The sequence below is a fragment of the Panthera uncia genome, chromosome A2, assembly GCF_023721935.1.
Source record: "Panthera uncia isolate 11264 chromosome A2, Puncia_PCG_1.0, whole genome shotgun sequence".
Classification (NCBI taxonomy): Eukaryota; Metazoa; Chordata; class Mammalia; order Carnivora; family Felidae; genus Panthera; species Panthera uncia.
The window spans coordinates 6,941,272-6,964,344 of record NC_064816.1 but is presented as its reverse complement, the minus strand read 5'-3'; the positions used below and the strand labels follow the sequence as shown (position 1 = coordinate 6,964,344).

General features: G+C 51.0%; 3 protein-coding genes across 7 annotated transcripts in view; 2 read left to right on the top strand and 1 right to left on the bottom strand.

Annotated features, from left to right (window-relative positions):
• Positions 1-23,073, top strand: part of EIF3G (eukaryotic translation initiation factor 3 subunit G) — a 767,140-nt gene that overhangs the window by 13,411 nt on the left and 730,656 nt on the right. The gene's annotated exons all lie outside the window — the stretch shown is intronic.
• Positions 31-6,135, top strand: ANGPTL6 (angiopoietin like 6). Of its 2 annotated transcripts, XM_049642429.1 has the most exons (6): positions 31-101; positions 2,734-3,316; positions 4,011-4,188; positions 4,742-4,929; positions 5,009-5,279; positions 5,811-6,135. In XM_049642429.1, the coding sequence occupies exons 2-6, from the start codon at positions 2,741-2,743 to the stop codon at positions 5,999-6,001; spliced, it is 1,404 nt and encodes a 467-aa protein (XP_049498386.1). In that variant the 5' UTR covers positions 31-101; positions 2,734-2,740; the 3' UTR covers positions 6,002-6,135. The 2 variants fall into 2 exon arrangements, with proteins under 2 accessions (XP_049498386.1, XP_049498388.1); XM_049642431.1 differs by lacking the exon at positions 31-101 and having other exon boundaries at positions 2,709-3,316; positions 6,023-6,135.
• SHFL (shiftless antiviral inhibitor of ribosomal frameshifting) lies at positions 6,140-10,490 on the bottom strand. The gene is made up of 8 exons (XM_049642465.1): positions 10,333-10,490; positions 9,712-9,835; positions 9,468-9,517; positions 8,178-8,216; positions 7,834-7,983; positions 7,395-7,498; positions 7,108-7,262; positions 6,140-6,515 (listed from the first exon to the last, which is right to left on the bottom strand). Exons 1-8 carry the CDS (start codon positions 10,351-10,353, stop codon positions 6,286-6,288), a joined length of 873 nt encoding a protein of 290 aa, XP_049498422.1. The 5' UTR covers positions 10,354-10,490; the 3' UTR covers positions 6,140-6,285.

Genomic DNA, 23,073 nt, shown 5'->3' with positions numbered 1-23,073 from the left:
CTCCCCTTCCTCACTCAGAGGCTCCTCCTGGACCCTCAGCTCCTCCTGGGACTTCGTGTCTGCTGCAAGCCTTGCTGGACTCAGGGTCTTGGTCCTGAGAGGTGAGAGGTGAGAGGGAAGGAGGGCATGAGGACAGGGGGAGGCCGATTTTACCTGTTTGGCGACCCGGGCTTCTCCAGGCCTCCTTCTCACCCCAGGTTGAGCTCCTGGAAAGGTGGTGGATGTTACACATGTAGTCTGGCTCCAAGGGGTGTGGTCCATCCCTGTCGTGGGAGGCCTGGTGTCGTTGAGGAGGGGGCAAGGAGAGCTCCGGTTTGGTGTGCATATATGATAGCAAATATGCCTTTCTCCAGCTCAGAACCTTCTGGAGCTCGCACCTCAGTCAGAGTGAAAGCCCAAGTCCTTCGGGGGCCCACGAGACCCTGCACGCTTGGCCCCGTCCCCTCCCTGTTCTCATTCCTCCTGCTCTCCCCCTTGCTCGCTCTGTTCCAGTCTTACGGGCCTCTCTGCTATTCCTTGGGCACCTCAAAGGCTCTAGCTCAGGGCTTGCTTCTCCCTGTGCCTGGAATGCTCTTACCCTTGTCTCTTCCTTCAGGTCTTGGCTCCAGTGCCCTCTTCTTAGTAAGTTCTGACCCCTCTGTTTCAAACCGCCCCTCTGGGCACCTGGGGGGCTCAGTCAGTTGAACATCCTCGCCTTGATTTCAGCTCAGGTCACCATCTCACAGTTCATGGGATCAAGCCCCTCATCGGGCTGTGCACTGACAGCACAGGGCCAGCTTGGTATCCTGTCTCTCCCTCTGTCTCTCTCTCTCTGCACCTCCCCTGCTCGCGTGCCTGCGGTCTCAAAATTAAAAAAATCTTAAAAAAAAAAAAAGGCCTCTCATCCCAGAACCCCCACCCGCATCCCCACTTAAGTGTTCTCCTAAGAACTTACCACCCTCTGACCTACCCACCATCTGTCTTCCCATCCAGGACGTCAGCTGCCTGGGGGCAGGGATTTTGTCTGTGTTGGTCCTGGGCGGGTCCGCTGCCTGGACCAGCTCTTGGCACACAATAGGCACGAAAGGAGCGTCTGCTGAGTGTGTGAACAAGGTGACGTGTGTGACCTTGAAGACCTCGAGGCACCTGCCCGTGCGTGTGGCCACCTGGACATGTGGGCTTGGACACAGTGGAACTTGGGGCAGACAGGGGTGACGTGTGGACGTGGGAGACGTGTTCTGAGTACTGGCAAGTGCGTGTGAGAGGCCTGTGTGTCCTCATCTGAGAGACTGCAAGCGGCTGAACCCCGAGAGAGAAGACAAGAGGAGCCAGGGAGGTGGCCACAGTACACGCATAGGAGCTCACCTGTGTGAGCGGGGCAACACTTGGGAGGGTACGACAGAGCTGGGGCATGTGAGTGTTGAGGGGCGTGCACTGAACAAAACCCAGGCTCAGCCTCTGCGAGCGGATATTTTGGTGGAGGAATTCAGATAATAAACACCGGCAAACAAGGCAATTCCAGAGAGAGACAAATGCTAAAATGACAAAGTGGGACTGTGATAGAGAGTGCCCAGGAGGAGCAACGCTAAATGGGGGTGGTCAGGGAGGGCTTCTGAGGAGGGGACATCTGAGCTAAGGCCTGAGTAAGGAGAGAGAGGAGGCCATGTTAAAATTCCGGGAAGAATGTTCCAGACCGAGGAAAGGGCAAGTACAAAGGCCCTGAGGCAGGACTGTGCCTGGTGTGTTTGAGGAGCAACAAGGAGGCCAGTGTGCCTCGAACACAGTGAGTGAGGGGTGAGTGGGAGAGGAGGGCAGGGAGGGGACAGGAAGAGGGTGCAGGGCCTTGTGGGGGCGCAGGAAGACTTGGACTTTTGCTCTGAGTGAGCTGGGAGCCACAAAGGGTTCTCTAACATGACCTGATTCTTTGGCAGCTGTGGGAGAAACAGACCAGAGGCTGATGGCAGACAACTGGAGGCCTGGGGGGCAGCTGCTGTAAGGAAATCCAGATGGTGTCTTGAGCTGGGATCATGGTGGGGGGTGAGCATGGGGGAATGTGGAGGAATTCAGGGTCCAAACAGAAGCGCTGACCGGCCTGGCTGATAGATTGGATCTGTTGTGAAAAAAGAGGAGACAGGAATGACTCTGGGATTTGGGGAGATGGGGCCTCTGCTACTAGACTGAGTTAGTGAGACTTTATCTCTCACCCCACCTCACCCCCTCTCACCCATTCTCCTTCTGCTCCTGCCTCCCCATAAGTTCCTTTAATACATCAGGCACGGTCTAGCCTCAGGGCTTTTGCATTTGCTGTTCCCCCTGCCAGGGATGCTGTTCTTCCCCAGATATCCTCATTACTTCCTCCCTTACCTCCTCCAGGAGGTCTTCCCTCCTTTCAAATTGCCAGGGCCCAGATCTCCACATCTCTCTGTTTTCCTGTTATCTTAACACCGGCTAATACACTCTATTAATCCCTATAGCTTATTTGTTTCTTGCCCATCAGGGCAAGAAGTTTTGTATTTTTTTTCCATACCGTAGTCCCTAGAACAGTGGCTGGCACACAGCAAGCACTCAGTCAATGCATGACATGCTGTCCCGCAGGGCGCCGGGAACCAAGTGGAAAGGCCAGGGTGGGATCACTGGGGCATCTCAGCCTGGGGGCGGGGACCTGGAGCAACGCGGGTTTGGCACAACCCGAGAGTTGGGGGCCCGGCTAGGCTCCCGGGACTCCCCTCCTTCCTGTTCGTCCTCTGCCTTCAGGTCTGCCATGTCGGCGCCTCAGCTGCGCACGTTGCAGCTGCTGCTCCTGCTGGGCGCGACGTGGGCGCGGGCGGGCGCCCCGCGCTGCACCTACACCTTCGTGCTGCCGCAGCAGAAGTTCACGGGCGCCGTGTGCTGGAGCGGGCCGTCCGCCGCGCGCCCGGCCGCGGAGGCCGTGAACGCCAGCGAGGTGGCAGCGCTGCGCATGCGCGTGGGCCGCCACGAGGAGCTGCTGCGCGAACTTCAGCGGCTGGCGGCGGCGGATGGCGCCGTGGCCGGCGAGGTGCGCGCGCTGCGCAAAGAGAGCCGCGGCCTAAGCGCGCGCCTGGGCCAGTTGCGCGCGCAGCTGCAGCACGAGGCGGGGCCGGGGGCGGGTCCAGGACCGGGGGCGGAGCCCGCTGCTCTGCTGGCGCTGCTTGGGGAGCGCGTGCTCAACGTGTCAGCCGAGGCGCAGCGCGCCGCCGCCCGCTTCCACCAGCTGGATGTCAAGTTCCGGGAGCTGGCGCAGCTGGTCACCCAGCAGAGTGGCCTCATCGCTCGCCTGGAGCGCCTGTGCCCGGGGGGCACGGGTGGGCAGCAGCAGGTAACCTTAAAGCTGGCCAGGAATCGTAGCCACTTCCTGTTTGCATCATTTGTAAGATGGGGCTCTTGCAACCCCACGCACGATCTCTGAAACGCAGTTTTGAAATCCTAAAAGCTCCAAATACCAGATTCCTACTTCTCCTTCCACAGCTCATTTGGATCAGAACGCGACTGGCGACTACCTAAAGTCTTTACTTATCCACTTAATATAAATATTCATAGTGCCTGTAATCAAGCATATTATTACGTAAAGACCAAGGATCCATGTTAGGGAGGTGTTATGTGATATAAATATAGACCCTGTGCTACTGTTCTAACTTCTGTTATATTATTTTTAATTCTGGAACATGGCTGGCCCTAATTTTGAATAAGATTGTTGCTCCGTGACAACCCATACCTCACAAGGCTGTTGGGAGCATTCAGTAAGCTAATACTCGTTGTTGGAGGTACTCTTACCATCAATACTTTACAGAAAAGGAGAGTCAGAGTCAGATAAGTTAAGCTGTGAACACCAGAGCAGGAATTTAAGCTCAGCGCTGCTCTTGACAGCTAGAGTTAGGCTTTGGGAAGTATCCATTCTAGGGCTGGGACGTGCCCCTGCCTGATCCACCCATTTGGGTGTTGGGAGATTTAGGGGCCCAGTGTCTTCAACGGAAGGCTAGTGCAATCACATCTGAGTCTCTTGGTCACCCCAGGTCCTGCCACCGCCCCTGGTGCCTGTGGTTCCTGTCAGTCTGGTGGGTGGCATTAATGATACCAGCAGGAGGCTAGACTCGGCTCCAGAGCCCCTGAGAGACCAGACCCTGAGACAGCAGGGGCCCTTGGCTTCTCCCGTGCCTGCAGGGCACCCTGCTGTCCCCACCAAACCGACAGGTAAGATGAGGGCAGGAATGTTGGGGATGTGAGAAGCTAGGGAGTTCCCAGTGCATTGTGAGATGGAAATAGGAGCCAGGATTTTAATGGCAGATTTCTCTCATGGTAAGAGGACTAGAAGAAAGGATGCTTTTATTCTGGTGATCGAACAAGGAGCCATGGCTCTCATCCTGATAAAGACCAAGATTCTTACTGTGGTATGAAAATAGGAAAGGAGAGGCTTTTCTTTTGGTGAGGGGACAGGGAATTTAGGACTGCTTGTTGGTAAGAATTTAAGTGAGCTCAGAGGGTCATGTTCAGGATTTCTACTCTGGTGAGGCTTTAGAACCAGGATTTAAGTACCCCAGGCTCCACATTTGCTGTAGTGAGAAAAGAATGACCCAGAGTATTAACTCAGGTAACGACATGGGTACTGGGGCTCTTATTTTGGCCAGGGAATGGGAGAGGCAGGACTGCTGTTCTGGTGAGAGGATGAGAGAAGAATGCAGATCTATATACCAACAAGGGGTTGGTTGGTCCAGGCTGTGCCTTCCCCATATCTCTGTACCCACAGGCCCATGGCAGGATTGTGCAGAGGCCCACCGGTCAGGCCACAGGCAGAGTGGTGTGTATGAACTGCGACTGGGTCGGCACGTGGGGTCGGCGTGGTGTGAGCAGCAGCTGGAGGGTGGAGGCTGGACTGTGATCCAAAGGCGGCAAGATGGCTCTGTCAACTTCTTCACCACCTGGCAGCACTACAAGGTGGGCGTGGGCGGGCAGGGGCAGGGCTGTGTCGGGGAGGGGACCTGCTTCTGACCTGCTGACTTTCCTGTCCTGCCAGGTGGGCTTCGGGCAGCCTGATGGAGAATACTGGCTGGGTCTGGAACCTGTGCATCAGCTGACCAGCCGTGGGGACCACGAGTTATTGGTGCTCCTGGAGGATTGGGGAGGGCGTAGTGCACGTGCCCACTATGATGGTTTCTCCCTGGAGCCTGAGAGTGACCACTATCGCCTACGGCTTGGCCAGTACCATGGAGATGCTGGAGACTCTCTTTCCTGGCACAATGACAAGCCTTTCAGCACCGTGGATAGGGATCGAGACTCCTATTCTGGTAAGCAGAGCTCTTATTCTGGGGGGGAGTGGGGACAGGGGAAGAGGGACTCCTAGGGAGGGAATGCAAAGAATGAAAAGAGTGGAGTGACACTTCCCTCTGGTAAGGATCAGGGCAAGCAAGAGAACAGAGGGGAGGACTTTTATTGTGGTGAGGGGACGGAGAGCCTAGATTCCTTCTTTCATGAGGCAGTTGCTTCCCCCTGTTCTGGTGAAAGGCAAGGAGAGCTAGCAGTCTTATTCTAGAAAGGAAGTAGGGAAGATTTTTCCCTTGATAAAGGTAGAGCTTCTAGTTTTCAGAAAGAGTGGAAAAGGTATAACGTGTACTTTGGTAGGGGGATAGGGAAGGAATTAAAGTTATTACTCTAAAAAAAGAAAGGGGCCAGGGCTCTTAACCTGGTGAGGAGAGAGGATCAGGGTTGCGTTCACTAAGAGTGGGAAGGGCCAGGGGATGCGTGGCAAAAGCCTTGCGCTGAGATGCTAGTAGAGGTTTTTATTCTGGTGAGAGGACATGGATTTTCTCTCTCCTCAGGTAACTGTGCCTTGTACCAGCGGGGAGGCTGGTGGTACCATGCCTGTGCCCACTCCAACCTCAATGGCGTGTGGCACCGTGGTGGCCATTACCGCAGCCGCTACCAAGATGGGGTCTACTGGGCTGAGTTTCGTGGCGGGGCTTACTCTCTCAAGAAGGCTGCCATGCTGATCCGGCCCCTGAGGCTGTGACCGTCTGTCCATGTCCCCCAGGTCCCAGAGGATGTTTGTCAGCAGGAGCCCAAGTCGTCCTGGCTACCCCTGCTTTGTGACTTAGTGTGGGCCACGTGCCACACACTCTCCTGTTGTGAATCTGCTCCCCGGGGTCCTGAAAACGGGACCCAGGAATCCCCCTGCCAATGTCGCAGACCCAAATGGCTCCTCGAGGGCATTTAGATCTCAGTTTGAGCTCATATTTTATAACAACACAAAATATCCACAGACTGTGTCCGGTTTGCATCTGCACCTGTCCGGGGTCACTCCCCATGCCCACCCTCGCCCTCCTCCTCCTCTTCCTCCTCCTCCTCCACCTTCAGGTCCTCCAGGATGAGGTTGTCCAGGTCCTCCAGGAGGCCCCCCTGGCTCAGGCAGGTGGCCACAGTGGAGCCACTACTGATGTGGGGGTTGCTGGGGTGCAAGACTTTAGGCAGGTGGTTCTGCTTCCGGCTCTTGGGGTGAGCGCAGGATGTCCCAGGCACGTGGGGCTCTGGGGAGGAAGAGGTTCTGAGGTCATGGAGCTTGAGGCCCACGTAAGACTCTGGGGGCAAAGGGGCTGCAGCCATGGGGGCTCGGGAGGGGAGGGGCTGAGGCTACAGGCCGTAGGGCCAGACCTACAGGAAATTCAGAGATGAAAGTCGCAGGTGTTGAAGCCACTAGAGACCCAGGGACATGGGCATCACCTGAGACTACAGAAGACAAAAGAGGAACCAAGGACACAGAGACCGTGGCAGAGGTCACGAGGACACAGGGGGAACCACTCAGTCTCAGGGGCAAGACCACGGAATGTGGCTGATGCCATGGGAGATGGGTATTAGAAGGGGGAGGGTCTGGTGTTGGAGCCTGGAGATCGATGGGGGGCCGGTGCGTGGAAGATGTGAAAGGAGAGGCTGATGTCATGGGATGAGCTACGTGGCTTTGGGGACTGAGGCCTTAGGAGGCACATGGAAGAAGCAGGCAGAGACCTTGGTACTTAAGGCCCGGGAGGTAGATGTCCCAGGAGCAAGGTCACATAGACCGCCCAGAGCGAGGGAGGTCACGCCCAGAGCGAGGGAGGTCATGGGGACGTGGCAGGCCCTCACCTCGCCGGTTGTAGCAGTCGGCGGCCGAGCAGGAGTGGGTATGGGTGCTGCGGCGGTCCGTGTCCCGGTCCCAGCGTGGAGGGAGGATCCGTGTTGGATACACGGGGAAGCCGCACCCGTAGCAGGGGGACGAGGACCCCATCTGTGCCCAGCCCCTGGGGGCGGGCAGGGCCGTGAGGGTCCAAAGGTGAGGCCCGGGCCAGGGTGGGACCAGGGAAGGGAAGGGCAGGGCTGGGGGTGGGGGGGGGGGGGGGAGGGGGGGGGGGGGGGGGGGTCAGCACCCTCACCGGAAGTTGTGCCGACACTTCGGGCAGTGGAACTCAGCCACGCCCCACATCTTGTCACAAGGCACCGGCTCATAGCGCTTTCGGCATTTTCTGCACCGGGACACCTGGGTGTGCAGAGTGGGGGGCAGGCTTGCGGTCAGAGGTGAGCCCCGGTAGCTTGACCCTGGCCACAGTGCACACCACTGATCAGGGGGGTTCAGAAGCCCGACTTGGGGTTGTGGTTTCCAGGTCAGGTTTGATTTCTGTGGTAGATGTCGAACTGTGGAGTCAGAGGACAGGCTCTGGGGTCGGGGAGGAGCTCAGAAGTCCAACTCAGGGTTGGCGGGCGGGGTCTGAGATGGAGGTTGAGCTCTGAGACTGCGGGTCAAGGGTCAAGAGTCAAGGGTCGATATTCTTAGGTCAGAAGTTCAGATACTGAGGATGGGGATCGGGTTATCACCTCCTTCCGCTGGGGTACGCGCCGCCACCAGACATGGTCACAGGAAGAGCAGGCAAACTGCCGATCCACGGCCGGAATGAGGTCTTCCTGCGCACGCTGGAACATGCGGAGGTTGGCTTCTGTTAGTGGCAGCAGGGAGGTCGCCACAGCCTGCAGGATGGGGACAAGAGGATGGTCACGCCTGTTCCACTAACATAAACACATGTCAGCCCTCTTTCCCGTCCCTGTAACATCTCTCCCTCTTGTCGGTAGACATCCCCCACCATCCCCTGGGAATGTCCTCCTCACTCTGCCTCCCCCACCCCCACCCCCGCCCCCCACCCCGTCCCATACCCTGGACTCACCTGGATGTCCTGGTCCTGCTTCATATCCTCTGGTGGGTCCTGGGTGGAGACATCAGGGGCAGAAACTGGGGATGCAGCTCAGACCTCTTTTTTACCAATGTGTCTTGGGGGCGGGGCTCCTGCGTGGGGAGGCAGGGTCCTGGCCCCATATGATTAGGGTGTCCTTAGCTCAGGAGGTGCTGACTGACCAGTGTCCACTTTTAGAGGGCCAGGCGCATGACCTCAGTTATCCTTAGAGTAGCCTTGAGAGCAGGAGGAGGGGAGGGGGCACACCTATTATCCCCACTGCTCAGATGAGGAAACCGAGGCTCTGAGCTGGGAGAGGGGTTGCCCGAGATCACCCTGAGGGAGCGCGGCAGAACGAGCCGCATCCCTGATGAGGGGCATCTCAGAGCCCAGCTCTGATCCTAGGTGGCCAAGGTTTAAATCCCAGCTGCTGCCTGCTTGCTCTGTCACCCTGGCAAGTGACTTAGTCACTCTCTCAGTTTCCTCATCTGTAAAATGGACGTGGTAAATAATAGGACTTGTCTCAATGGATCAATAGGGTGATGAAATTCAAAACAACATGTGGAAGTCCCACTGCAGCGCTCTTCCCTAGTATTGTTTTTTCATTTTTAAAATTTTTAAGAAGGCTCCAGACGCAACGTGGGCCTTAAATTCATGACCCTGAGATCAAGAGTCACATGCTCCAGTGACTGAACCAGCCACACACCCCCAGAGGCCCCTCCTATTATTTTTAACATACCCTTTACATGTGTAACTGTAAAGAATATAGTGTACTTTGTTAACACTCTTTAGCAACTATAAGAGGTGGAATCCACACTGCACTACCCACCAAAGTCATTTAAGGGGTCAAGTGACCAAGTTGCACCTGTGCCTCAAAGCCTTTCATCCATCCATCCATCCATCTGTTACATGGGGTTCCCAGCCCCTCTCTCCTTCCCATCTCCTGTTTATCCCAGCCCGAATGTGTGTTCCTTTGCTTACTCTATTCCCTCTTGCAGGAAGCCTTTCCTGACCTCCAGGGGTCCTCTACAATGACATTAATCCTGATTCATTTCACTGCCTAGTTTCATGTCTCTCTCCCCTACTTAACGTCATCAACATGTAAAGAGTGCCTACGGCTTGCAGTCTCCCTGGTCTAACACATTACTGAAAGGTGAATAAGTCAATGTGGATCGTGAGTTAGGGACTGGTGGTGCACAGAAGGGGCTCATCATGGATAGGCCAGGTCCCTTCTGTTCCCCCTCCCCAGTCACCCCATCCTTTGAAGGGAGGGGGGCAGTTTACCTGGGCATCCAGATCATTACTCAGTTCCTGTCCATCTCTCTGCTTTACCCCTGGTGGGGAGAGTAAGTGTAAGTAAAAGGTCCTTGAAGGATCTTGTGGGAGTTTCAGGGTCCCCAGAGTCCCAATATAGACCCTCCCCAGGAGATGATCTCAGCGCCTCTTCCTACCCTTAACACAGACCACACCTCTCCTGCGTGCTCCCCACGCCCAACCCCTACCAGGACCGGGACCCCAGCCTGCTCACCATACACGATGGATCGCCCCACGCCGGTGTGGTCGCTGCCAAATTTCCTCATCAGAGTCCCCGCCTTCTTGGAGGATACCTTCCCATGAAACTTCTCCTGGAGGCGCCGGACGCTTTTCTCCAGCTGGGGTGGGCACAGGGGGATTCCGATCGGGTAAGGAGAGGAGCAATCGCCCCTCCCCCATCTCTAGGCATCCTTCTCTCAGCCCGAACTTGATTGACCCTCGGTTTTGGCCTCTCCCCCTGCCCCCCCCCCGCCCGAATCCCTCCCCCTCCCCCCGCCATCCCTCTACGGCATTTCCTGGAAAAAGCCAAAGTCCCCACAGGGCATTGGGGGAGGGAGCGGACTGGGGCGAGCGTCCCAGACTAAGGGAGGAGGCCGGCCAGGTAACCTCTGGCTCCTGACCCTTGACCCTGCAGCCCCCGCTTTTCCTCGAGGAGGCCGCATTTCACTCTGGAGGATGTGGCGGTCATTCTCCTTTCTGAGGGGAGCCAATGCCAGCCAGGGTGAAGGTCTAGGCTTCGGATGGAGTCTCCAGAAATTGCGAAGCCCCCTCCGCGCCCCCGGCCCCTCCCCAGAGTCTCCTGAGAGACCCCGGCCCAGCCGTAGCCATCTCCTACCTCCACACCTTCTTGAGACATGGTGGCGGCGGCGCAGGTTCCCGCGAGGGTCCGCACTGCGCGCTCAGAGCCCCCCTACCCGGGCGCGCCCGTCGGTCCAGCAGCCGCGCAGGGCAGGGGGCGGGGCCTCCGGGCGGCCCCGCCCTTCCTTCCCGGCCCCCTCTTTCGGTTTCGATTGCGGGGGGTGGGGGGTGGTGGTGGACGGGGCGCTCTGGCTCCGCCCTGGCTCCGCCTCTGCTCTTGCGCCCCAGACTCAGGCGGGCGGCAGGGGTCTGCACCCTGCGGCGGAGCGCGCGCACCTCGGGCGGTGGAGGCGGCGCGGCCTCTGCAGTCGGTCACATGTCCCCACGCTGCGCGGGGTCCGCGTCTTCACGTCCCTCGTGGGGGCGGGGCCGCATCGGAACGCCGCCTTGGATTTCCGTGTCCCCCTCAGTTCGCGCTCCCCCACTTGATAACCCTCTCCTCTCCTCCCGCAGGAACCAGGCGCTAATTAGGACCTGGGCCCCCTATCAGCTCTGAGTCTCTTAACGGGGCTACATCCCCTTTCTGAACCTCAGTTTACTCCTCTGTAAAATGGGTTGATACAGTGGCTACATCCTGGGTATGTGTGTTTGCCAGGCTTGGAGACCCCGGGTAGGGCACTTAGTAACACCTGGCGTGGGGTAGGCAAACTAGTCACTGGGCCACCTACTATGTGCCTCTGCCAAAGGAGCAGGTAGCTGGACAAAGGAGAAGATGCTTGTTAAAAATACAGGTTGCTGTTCCCTAGGAGTGCGGCAGCAGTCGACTGTTTAGGGGTTCCCAGGAATCTGCATTGTAAATCGGAAGGTTGAGAATGCTCTTGGCCAGAACTTTTTTCTTTTCTTTTCTTTTCTTTTTTTTTTTTTTTTAAGTAGGCTTCACGCCCAAGGTGGGGCTTGAACTCTCGACCCTGAGATCAAGAGTCGCATGCTCCAGCAACGGAGCCAGCCAGGGGCCCCTATTATATAAAGATATTGTTTAACAAACAAACAAAAATGGAGATTAAAAAGTATAGGTGTTCTAATGTCTTCTACTTGAACTCCGAAGCTTTGTTTGTGGGTCTGTGCACCCCACCTGGAAACTATTAGTGAATATAAACAGTTCATGGTTCTTTGCGACTGGATGTGGAATTTCAGGCAGGGGGCGGGGCCTGTAGTCTGCATAGAGGACCTGGGATTTTATCCTGAGGGAAGTGGGGAGGCATGGAGGGGCTCTCTTGTTATACATATACACAGCATATACATATTATGTATAGTATATTATCACTACTTACCCACTGGAGAGAGAGGTCACAGCCAGGGTGGGTGACAAGCAGGCAGGAAACAGGTAGGAGGCTGATCCAGCTCCAACATGAATCCGATCTGTTAGATTCTCCTAATGGCCAGTGCTCTTACTCTACACCAGGCACTGTTCCAGGCACTGAGCATCGAACAAAAGAGATCCCTTCTCTCTTAGAGCTGACATTCTAGTGGAGGAGACAGACAAGAAAGATATATGTAATAGGACAGAAGACAGTAGGTGCTACAATGAAAAATGAACTGGGGTAAGAGTATGGGTAAAGGGGTGGGGGATCAGGGAAGGTGGTAGCAAGTAACCTCTGAGGGGAGACCTAAAAGGAGGTGGGTGAAGAGAGTTGTAGGCAGAATGAGCAGCAAGTGCAAAGGTCCTGAGGTAGGAGCATGGGACTGTTGTGACCAGTTGTAGTTGTTCTCTATTTGCTGCATAACAAATTATCCCCAGAATCAGTGACTTAAAACAATAAACTTACTGTCTCATATAGTTTTTTGTGGATCAGGGAATCTAGGAGTGGCTTTGTTGTGCTTTCTAGCTCCGGGTCTCTCATAAATATCGTAGTCAAGATTTTGGTCCGGGGCTGCAGTCACCTGAATGTTTGACTGGGGCTGGAGGGTCTGCTTCCAAGATGGCTCATTCAACATGGCTGGCTGGTGGGTGCTTGTTGGCCTGATGCCTCAATTCCTCCCTACGTGGGCCGCTTGAGTATGCCCCAACTTGGCTGCTGGCCTCCCCAGGGCAAGTGACCCAACAAGAGAAGAACAGCCAGGTGTATCTTTTATGACCTAGTGTTGGAAGTCACACAGCATCCCTTCCACTGCTACCCTCTGTGTGTTAAAATCAAGTCACTAGATCCAGCTTATATTCAGGGTGAGGGAATCAAGACCCCACCTTCTGCCCATTCCCATCCTCCCATCTCCTGCTGGAGCGTCTCTGGATGCACCGGAAGGCAAGGAGAACAGGGAGCCAGTCACTCTGTCAGTCTCTCAGGATGCAGAGTATTAGACAGTTGATCTGGAAGGACAAACAGCCGATACAACCGGAGCATTTGTAGAATTGGGGCATTTGTAGATGGACAGAAAAACAAACATTTCCAGCGATCACATGGGGGCGCTGTCTACCCACCAACAGTTCACTGAGCTTTGTGACCGTCTTGGCCCGGCTGACAGAGTGTGGCTTGTTTGTACAGTGTGGTATGAGCATTACTGCCTTTCATCCTTTGTCTTCGTAAAAAGGTGTGGAAAGGGAGAAGATACATGTGCTGATAACACTGATAAGTGTAGCCTCTGACACGGTATAATTGAGTCAAAGACTGAGCCATTAACTGGGGCACCTGGGTGGCTCAGCTGGTTAAGTGTCCGACTGTGGCTCGGGTCATGATCTCACAGTTTGTGAGTTCGAGCCCCACGTCTGGCTCTGCGTTTTGGATCCTCAGTCTCCCTCTCTCTCTGCCCCTCCTCTCTGTCAAAAAGAAATAAACATTAAAAAAAAAAAAAACAACTGAGTCCTTACTGTTCAATCCAGTCATTAATTTGACAGAAAGTGCTGGGCACCATTTCTGCCCTTCCAGAACTCATGGTCTTAATGATAAAGAGAAACATGAAGCAGATAATATCACAAGTAATTATTATACTTATGATCTATACCAAAAAAAAAAAAAAAAAAAGAGTAGTAACTGAAGGGTCCATGAGAAAGGGGGACAACGTGGGAACCTGACCTGGGGCAGGGTGTTCAGGGAGGGCTTCCTGGAGGAGGTACCTCTTGAGCTGAAGTCCTAACACTTTGAAACACTGTGAGAAGTGTTTGAAACTATGTATTTCATATGATCCTGGCGGTAACCTGGTGAGGGGGGTGAGGGTGGGGGCGCCGGGGGGGGGGGTGAGGGTGGGGTGCGGGGGTGGGTGATATTACCAATGGGAAAACAGGTTCAGGAACTTACTTGAGGCTCTCCGAAGGGTGAAGAAGTTTCCTACTTGAAGAGATGGAGCACGTGCGCATGAGGTGGGAAGGGGTTTGTCCATTACAGGAAGCTAAAGGCCACTATGGCCAAGGGCTTAGTGAGCGGCGGGGGGAGTGGAGGGAAGGGAAGCTCTTGACTTTCAGCCGGAACCTTTGAGGCGTAAGCCTTTGAGGCATAAGCTGGGTGACCAGTTTAATTTTTTTTTTTCAACATTTATTTATTTTTGGGACAGAGAGAGACAGAGCATGAACGGGGGAGGGGCAGAGATAGAGGGAGACACAGAATCGGAAACAGGCTCCAGGCTCTGAGCCATCAGCCCAGAGCCTGACGCGGGGCTCGAACTCACGGACCGCGAGATCGTGACCTGGCTGAAGTCGGACGCCCAACGACTGCGCCACCCAGGCGCCCCTGGGTGACCAGTTTAATTGTGGAGAAAATGGACACAATTGGAGCATGGGTGTGTTTTTCTTATTTTCCCTCCTTTCCCCTATGTTCATCTGTTGCGTTTCTTAAATTCCACATACGAGTAAGATCATAGGTGTCTGTCTTTCTCGGACTGACTTATTTTGCTTAGCATAATACCCTCCAGTTCCATCCTCCTTATTGGGAGAATGTGTGTGCTTTTCATAATCTAGTCAATTTCCCCCCAGTTTTACCAAATGAAGAAATTTAGCAGTGCCCAGAGGTGGGGGGGGGGGGGGGGGGAAAGGAACTCTCCAAACTGTTAGTAAGGGCATCTGTTGGTAAAACCTTTGGGGAGGGCACTTTGGCAAAACATACTAAAGCATTATGCATGCCTTTTTTTTTTTTTTTTTACAGTTTATTTGTTTGAGAGAGAGAGAGAGCCTGAGTGGGGGAGGGACAGAGAGAGAGAAGAGAGAGAGAGAGAGAGAGAGAGAGAGAGAACCCCAAGCAAGCTCCACACTGACAGTGCAGAACTCATGTGGGGCTTGAACTCATGAACCCATGAGATCATGACCTCAGCCAAAATCAAGGGTTGGATGCTTAACTAACTGAGCCACCCAGGCACCCGAATTATTATGCATGCTGTTTTTTAAATTATTATTTTATTATTTTTTAATGTTTATTTACTTTGGAGAGAGAGACAGAGAGACAGAGAGAGTGCAAGCAGGGGAGGGGCAGAGAGAGAGGGAGACACAGGATCCGAAGCAGCCTTCAGGCTCTGAGCTGTCAGCACAGAGTCCAATGCGGGGCTTGAACCCACAAACCTTGAGATTGTGACCTGAGCCGAAGTCAGACGCTCAACCGACTGAGCCACCCAGGCGCCTCTCCACATTGGATATTTCTGTAACAATTACATTTTTGTTTTTTTTTTGCAATAAGCACCCATCACTTATGTAAGCAGAACCAAAAAATACGCAATAAGATAAATCCAATTACTTTAAAAAATTACATGTAAGTCCACCTTTGGCAATGACACCTAAGAGATGCAAAGTAGCTTCAGATTTCATAATTTGCGGACTCCTTAGTAAATGTGATGTCCTTTACAGCACAGAAATCTATTGTTTGAGTTTTGCGAAATCAGCTTTAAACACATTTCCAAGAATGCTTTATGTGTGAAGGTTGGGCAACTTGCTTGGGGCTCTACTCAAATTTCCACTTCAGGAAGTGGAAAAATTGCAGTGGCTAAGGTTCCCTGGATGTACCCACGGTGCGCTGGGCGCCAGGGTCTCGGGGGGGGTGGGGGGGGGTGGTATCTTCAGGGCTTTCAGCCACTCGATCTTCCCTCCACCTTCTGGCTTCAGCATCACTGTCCCTTTTTCAGATGAAGGATCTGAGTTTCAGAGTGGCTAAGCAGAATATGCAGGACACCCAGCTAGTAGGCGACATTGCCAGGACTTGAGTGCAGGCTTGCTGACCACAACACTCCTTCAAGCTGGGATTGAGGCCGGGGAGTAGAAAGGGCAAGGGGGTACGCTTTGGAACCAGTCTGGGTTTGAGCCAATGGCTAACTCTTCCTTAGGCTTTCTGGGACTCTGTTTCCCCATCTCTGAAAGGGGAATAGAGTTGTACAGTTTTCACGAGTTAGTTTAGATAAGCCATGTAGACCTTTGCCATGGGCCACATGTGGCATCTGAGCTCTTGATATGTGGCAGATCCTAATCCAGATGTGCTATCAGTGGTGAACGCACACTGATTTTGAAGACTTAGGTAAAACAACACATCACTGGGTTGTTTTTTTTTTAATTCAAGTTAGACGCAGTGTAGTCTTGGCTTCACGAGTAGAAGCTGGTGATTCATCGCTTACATATGACACCCAGTGCTCATCCCAAAAAGCGCCCTCCTTAATGCCCGTCACCCATCCAACCCATCCCCCCACCCACCTCCCTCCGGCAACCCTCAGTTTGTTCTCTGTATTTAAAGAGTCTCTTATGGTTTGCCTCCTTCTCTGTTTTTATCTTATTTTTCCTTCCCTTCTCCTGTGTTCATCTGTTGAGTTTCTCCAATTCCACATATGAGTGAAATCATATGGTATCTGTCTCTCTCTGACTTATTTCGCTTAGTATAATACCCTCTATTCCATCCACGTTGTTCCTGGCTTTTTTTTTTTTTTTACCTTGTTACATGTTAAAGTGATAATGTTTTGGATATACTGGGCTACATACAATTATCGTAATTAATTTCCCTGGTTCCTTTTTACCTTGTTAATGGGACAGCTAGAAAATGTAAATGCAACTTGCTTTATAATGCCATGGGATTGTGCTTAGAGGATACAAAGCAAATAGTAACCTTCCAAGAGGCATGTAGCTATTTTTATTTCCATACCACCTTGGTTTATGTTGTTTTTTCTGAGGTGTGGCCTGTGGGAAGACAGTCCTCTGCCTGGTGGCCCTGTCTCTGTTCCTGGCAGCAGAAACATGCAAGGGTTAATCACTGATCCCATGTTCCAGAAACTGACAGGGAAAGTATTGGGAAAGTGTGTGAAGTACCCACACCAGACCCTGAGGTCTGGGCCATCCCAAATGACTTCATCTCATCATAGTTGCCATTTTAAAATTTCAGAAATTGTGGCTAGCTCTCTGCACCAAAACAGGACACTTTGCCCTTTCTTTTCCTGATTACAAAAGTGTAGTGTGCTTGTTCTAAAAAAAAAAAAAAAAAAAAAAAAAAGTTAAGCATTAAGAAATGTTTGATTTGGAAAGAGGAAATCTGTCTACACAGAAAAATAAAACCTTAAGTTATAATTTTGTCTGTGACCATTGGGGTATCCATAAGCATGGAGGAAAGGAGCCATCAGGACATATAAGCAAACTGAATAGTTCTGGTTCCTGGGGAGGAGAAAAGGGTGGGGGCTTCCCGAGGGGGGCCCCTACGTTTTCTTTTCTCTATGTCTGCTTTTTGGGGAATCTTTTTGCTAGGATGTCCTCAAGTGTCATTCAAAATAATAACAATAATACAAGAAGGGGCAGTAACTCATTGCCCTTGCCCCGGGATAACTCCCATTAAATCTGATGTAGATTTTCCCCAGATCTTTGTCCTTTGAAATACTTCTTTTTCTTTTTCTTTTTTTTTTTTTTTAAGTTTTTAAATGTAAAGTCCAGTTAGCTAACATACAGTGTCATATTAGCTTCAGGTGTACAATATAGTGATTGAACACCTCTATACAGCACTCGGTGCTCATCACAATGAACTACTTATGTTTCTGACTTCATCATGGTGATATTCAAAGAAAAACAGGAACTTAAACAAACATGTCTGGATATCTGAACAAACAGCGTTCGGGATTGAAAGCGGAACTTTGTTACCAGGAACTCCAGGAAGATACGCAACCTTTCAGTGCCTCTGTCTTCTCACTCACAAAACAGGAAGAAGACTGTCCCCATCTCAAAGAGTCGCAAGGAGAAGAAAACGTGTTAATGTGCGTGCTAATGTGCATGTGCAGTGCTTAGACCAGAGCCTGCATGTAACAGGTGCTCAGTAAGTGTATGTTTTGACTCTTGTTACAAGATGCAGTCTCAGACCAGAGCCCAAGACTTCTCTTTCTCTGCCACGTACTCACGGGGGACCCTGAGCCCATGGCTGAACCTCCTGAAGCCCTTTGTTTGCTCATCCGTAAAATGGGAACATGGCACTCGTGCCTATTGTAGGGTTTAATAAATAAATGAGAGAATGAGCCACACTGGAGATACCCACTCTGCCTTCAAGGGGTCCCTAGGGGCCTCAAGAAACTACCATAATGCTCCATATGTACGTCCAGGCTGGCGGAGGAGGGAGCATCTGGCCAATGTTCCAGAAGGAGGTGTTATGTGGGGTGTAAGAAGCTTTAGCATGGAGTTGGGTGAGAGAAGGAGGAAGAGCTGAGCTAGGAGTTCTCAAACTTCCTGGAGCATCAGAAGCTCACTGGCAGCTTATTCCAAGGCAATTTCCCAAGTGCCCACCCTGGGTCTATTGGAGATGCTCCCGCACATCATGGGGGTCTTGTCCATTCACTAAATGCCGAATGCCAGGCGTTGCTCTGGGAGTGAGGAACATAGACAAACATCTCTGCCCTCCAGGAGCTGTAGGCTTGTATCTTTCACCACTCCAGGGAGTTTTCAGCCGTTACTTCTTCAAACATTTTTTTTCTGGGCCACAATTCTTTCCCCTCTTTTTCTGGAACTCTGATGACAGGAGTCTTGGACCTTTTAATATTATCCCACAGCTCTATTGTTGAGATTGGCTACTCTCTAGTGCCCTACCCTCCAATTCATTGCCTCTTTCCTTTTCGATCTCCATCCTGCTACTTAGCCCATCCAGTGAATTATTAATTTTGGTTATTGTTGGTTTCAAGATTTCCATGTGGTTCTTTTTCTTTTCTTTTATGTGGTTCTTTTTCTAAACAACTATTTCTCTATTGAGGCTTTAGTCTGTTTCTGTTAGTTCAAGAGTGTTTGCCCTTACTTCTCAGGTATAGTTATAACAACTGCTTTAAAGTATTTGATAATTCTAGGGGCGCCTGGGTGTTGCAGTCGGTTAAGTGTCTGACTCTTGATCTCGGCTCAGGTTGTGATCTCACGGTTCATGAGTTTGAGCCCCGCATCGGGCTCTGTGCTGATGGTGCAGAACCTGCTTGGGATTCTGTCTCTCCTTCTCTCTGCCTTCCTCCGCTTGTACTCTCTCTCTCTCTCAAGTAAATAAATAAACTTTAAAAAATTAAAAAATAAAGTATTTGATAATTCTAACATCTGCATCATTTTAGGGTTGCCATCTGATTTTCTTTTCCTTTGTGCATGGTTAGGGATGTCGCACGTGTTCATATGTTGAGTAATTTTGGATTGAATTCTGGAAATTTTGGATATTATATATAACATGATGTTAAATTGTGATATGCTGGATCTTGTTTAAATCCTACGGAGAATGTTGATATTTTGTTTGGGCAGGCAGGCAAGCAACTCAGGTTCAGGTTGCAAGTTTCAACCCACTTTCTCCAAGACGTGGTTCTAATATCAGTCTGGTTTTCAAAGCCATTGCAGTGCTATTTGGATCTATCCTGTGTGTGCAGCACCCATTCTCTATGACCTATAGGTCTTCCTTGCCTGCTCATCAGACCAGGATTTTTTTTTTTTTTTTTGCATTTGTGTGTGTGTGTGTGTGTGTGTGTGTGTAAAGAATTCTTTTTGTCTTCCCCTAGTGAGTAGTTCTGAGTTTTGGGCTGCCATTAAGTCTAGGCTGGGAAATACCAGAGGAAAATAATGACAAAATCATTGCTGGTTTAGTGGCAATTTGAGTTGTGGTTTCCTTCCTCATCCAGACTGCTACCACTTACTTAAAAAAAAAAAAAAAAAAAAAGACTTGGGCGCCTGGGTGGCTCAGTTGTGATTGACTTCCGCTTGGGTCATGATTTCACAGTTCATGAGTTCTAGTCCCATAGCGGGTGAGCTCGAGCCCCACTTTGGGTGAATATGTGCCCCACTTTGGGTTAAAAAAAAAACAACACGAGCCCTGGGTAAGCCCCGCTTCTCTCTCTCAAAAAAAAATAGACTTAATTTTTTTTTAGAGCATTTATAGTTTACAGAAAAATTGGGCAGAGAATACAGAGGCTTCCCATGTACCCTTCCCCTACCCCAGTTTCTCCTATTATTAACATCTTGCATTTTTATGGTACAATTGTTATAATTGATGAACCAATACAAATGCATTATTATTAAGTAAAGTCCATGATTTACATTAGGCTTCACTAATCGTGTTGTATAGTTCTGTGGGTTTGGCCAAATGCATAATGTCATGTATCCACCCCTACAGGATCATCCAGAATAGTTTCATTGTCGTAAAAAAACCCTGTGCTCCACCTAGGCATCCCTTTCCATCTACCTTCACCAACCCCTGGCAGCCAATGATCTTTCTACTGTCTGTATAGTTTTGTCTTTTCCAGGAAGTCACCTCGTTGGAATCATACAGTGCATAACCTTTTCGTACGGTTTCTTCCACTTGTTTCCTCCACGTCTTTTTAAATTTTATATTATTTTTAATTTTTTCAAATGTTTATTTGTCTTTGAAGGAGAGAGAGAGAGAGAGAGAGAGAAAGACAGAGTGTGAGCAGGAGAGGGGCAGAGAGAGAGGGAGACACAGAATCTGAAGCAGGCTCCAGGCTCTGAGCTGTCAGCACAGAGCCCGATGTGGGGCTCGAACTCGCGGGCCGCAAGATCATGACCTGAGCCGAAGTCAGACGCTCAACCGACTGAACCACCCAGGCACCCCAATACTGTCAGTGCTTTGGATTTTACCCATTCTTTTTTTTTGTTTTAAGTTTATTTACTTATTTCTTTTGAGAGGGAGAGAGAGAGAGAGTCCGTGCTGTCAGCGTGGACCCTGCCTCCAGGCTTCATCTTACCAACCGTGACCTCGTGACCTGAGCCGAAATCAAGAGTCAGAAGCTTAATGGACTAAGCCACTCAGGCGCCCCCCTTATCATTGAATCTTAAGAATTCTTTGATCCTCTGTATATTTCGGATACAAGTCCTTTACTGGAGTTGCGTTTTGCAAATATTTTCTCCCATTTGTGGCTTGTCCTTACATTCTCTTAATCCATCTTTTCTTCAGAGTCCTCAGATAGCCGTTTTGTACATTCATGGGTGAGACGGGGTAGACTGCTCCTTCCATCCTGATGAGAGCCAGAACCCCTGGGATGGAGTATTAGAAAAAAATTTTTTAATGTTTATTTATTTTTGAGAGAGAGAGAGAGAGAGAGAGAGAGAACAAGAAGGGGAGGGGCAGAGAAAGAGGGAGACACAGAATCCAAAGCAGGCTCCAGGCTCCAAGCTGTCAGCACAGAGCCCTACGTGGGGCTTGAACTCATGAACTTTGAGGTTGTGACCTGAGCCAAAGTCGGACACTTAACCGACTGAGCCACCCAGGTGCCCCATGGGCTGGAGTATTTTAAAGAAATCCTAAATCATCATATGATTTCATCTATCAATATTTCATATTTTTCTCTACTGAGGGGGGTATAGCTCAGGGGTAGAGTATTTGACTGCATATGTCTCTGTAACATATAGGGACTTGTTATTTATTTATTTTTATTTTATTTTTATTTTTATTTTTTAACATTTATTTATTTTTGAGACAGAGAGAGACACAGCATGAACGGGGGAGGGGCAGAGAGAGAGGGAGACACAGAATCGGAAGCAGGCTGCAGGCTCTGAGCCATCAGCCCAGAGCCTGACGCGGGGCTCGAACTCACGGACCACCAGATCGTGACCTGAGCTGAAGTCGGACGCTCAACCGACTGAGCCACCCAGGCACCCCTATTTATTTTTATTTTTAAGTAATCTCCACACCCAATGTATGACTTGACCTCATAACCCTGAGATCAAGAGTCTCATGTTCCACCAACTGAGCCAGCCAGGTGCCCCCACAGATAAGCACTTTTCATTCATTCATTCATTTATTTATTTTGATTTTTAAAAATGTTTATTTATTTTTGAGAGAGACGGAGAGACAGAGCGTGAGCGGGGGAGGGGCAGACAGAGACACGCACCCAGAATCCGAAGCAGGCTCCAGGCTCTGAGCTGTCAGCACAGAGCCTGATGTGGGGCTTGAACTCACGAACCACGGGATCATGACCTGAGCTGAAGTCTGGAGCTTAATGGACTGAATCACCCAGGTGCCCCTCACTCAGAACATTTTCGAGGTTCATCTATGTAGCGTATCAGTACTGCAGGGTTTTTTTTTTCCTTTTCTTTTTCTTTTCTTTTTAACCGCCGAATAGTATTCCGTTGTATGGGTATTTCGTCTATTTCTCCCGCATTGTTATTTTTTCTTCAGGTTTTATCACTTTTTATTTCAGTAATGGTAATAGTCATTTGAGGGCGCTGGAGGAGCTGCCTTCGGCAGCGGCCTTATTAGCTGCTTTTCCCTTTGCCAGCATGCCCTGCTTCTGCTTTGCCAGGCGCTTCCTGGCAGAATAATGGGTCCCAAGGTAGTGGTCGCGCCCTGGGAGGCCTTGGGCCCCCCGGATGCACTGCTTCAGCTGCTTGGTCAATTCTGCCTGTAGCTCTCGCCTTCCCTCTGGGGACAGGCTGTCAGCCTTTCGTGGGTGATGTTGTCAATTTCATGATTGACTTGGTAGTTTCTTGTCCATTACATCTCTGCTTCAAACGCGCACCAGACGTCCTTTTGCTGGCACTCAGCCCCGCCCCGCCCCCGGCAGAACTCCCCGTGCAAGCGGTAATACCTGTACTTTGCATGCTGCGGCTCTCAGACTCACGAGGGTCACGGTTCAGTGCGCGAGGAAGTCAAAGGCCTTCGTCACGTAGGTGATAGGTTGGGCAGCGAGGTCTGCAGCGAGAGGGTTCTGGATACATATCCTTGGTCCTTGTCCTGGTTGTTCTGCAGGGCAGTGGAGCGCGCAGTAGGCTTTGCTTTTGGAGGGGTTGCCCCCTCCTTTGCCTGCGTCTCTTGCCTAATTTGCCCGCTGTTGCTCCTAAGTATTCTTTTTTATTCTTTTTAATTTTTTTTGTATATATTTTAAAGTAATCTCTACACCCAGTGTGGTGCTCGAACTTACAGCCCTGAGATCAAGAGCCATCATGCTCCATCTACTGAGCCAGCCAGGCGCCCAGCTCCTGAGTACTCTTAAATAAAACTTTCTGGCTAAATTAGCCAGAGTTGTTTGGTTTCTGTGATTAAGCTAACAACCTTTACTAATTGTTAAATCTACACTGTTCATGTGTGACGGACATGATTTAAGAATGAAAGAAATGTGCAGAGAAAAGTAGGGTTGGAACTTCATGCAGCCTCAGAGAGAGGAATTGCATATTTATATATGTGCATAGGTAGATACGTATCTCTATCTAGGTTATGCTTGTATGTGTAACCTTTTAGTGCCCTGCTTTCCATTTCCTTGGTCTACGTGGGTTTCAATTGCACCTGTTATGGACAATTCCATGCAATGCAAATTGCTCCCTCAAGAGGGCGTACGCATTTTTCCATTCTCTCCTTCAGCGTCTCCTTGGTTCTCAGCATGT

Excerpts from the sequence above, each read along its gene's own strand:
- SHFL (XM_049642465.1), bottom strand. The coding sequence starts at position 10,353 with ATGTCTCAAGAAGGTGTGGAG. Across the intron at positions 9,518-9,711 it reads GGGGCGATCCATCGTGTATG|GGGTAAAGCAGAGAGATGGA; the intron begins GTGAGCAGGCTG and ends TCTCCCCACCAG. Across the intron at positions 7,984-8,177 it reads AGCAGGACCAGGACATCCAG|GCTGTGGCGACCTCCCTGCT; the intron begins GTGAGTCCAGGG and ends CCCATCCTGCAG.
- ANGPTL6 (XM_049642429.1), top strand. The coding sequence starts at position 2,741 with ATGTCGGCGCCTCAGCTGCGCACGTTGCAGCTGCTGCTCCTGCTGGGC. Across the intron at positions 3,317-4,010 it reads GCACGGGTGGGCAGCAGCAG|GTCCTGCCACCGCCCCTGGT; the intron begins GTAACCTTAAAG and ends TGGTCACCCCAG. Across the intron at positions 5,280-5,810 it reads GGATCGAGACTCCTATTCTG|GTAACTGTGCCTTGTACCAG; the intron begins GTAAGCAGAGCT and ends CTCTCTCCTCAG.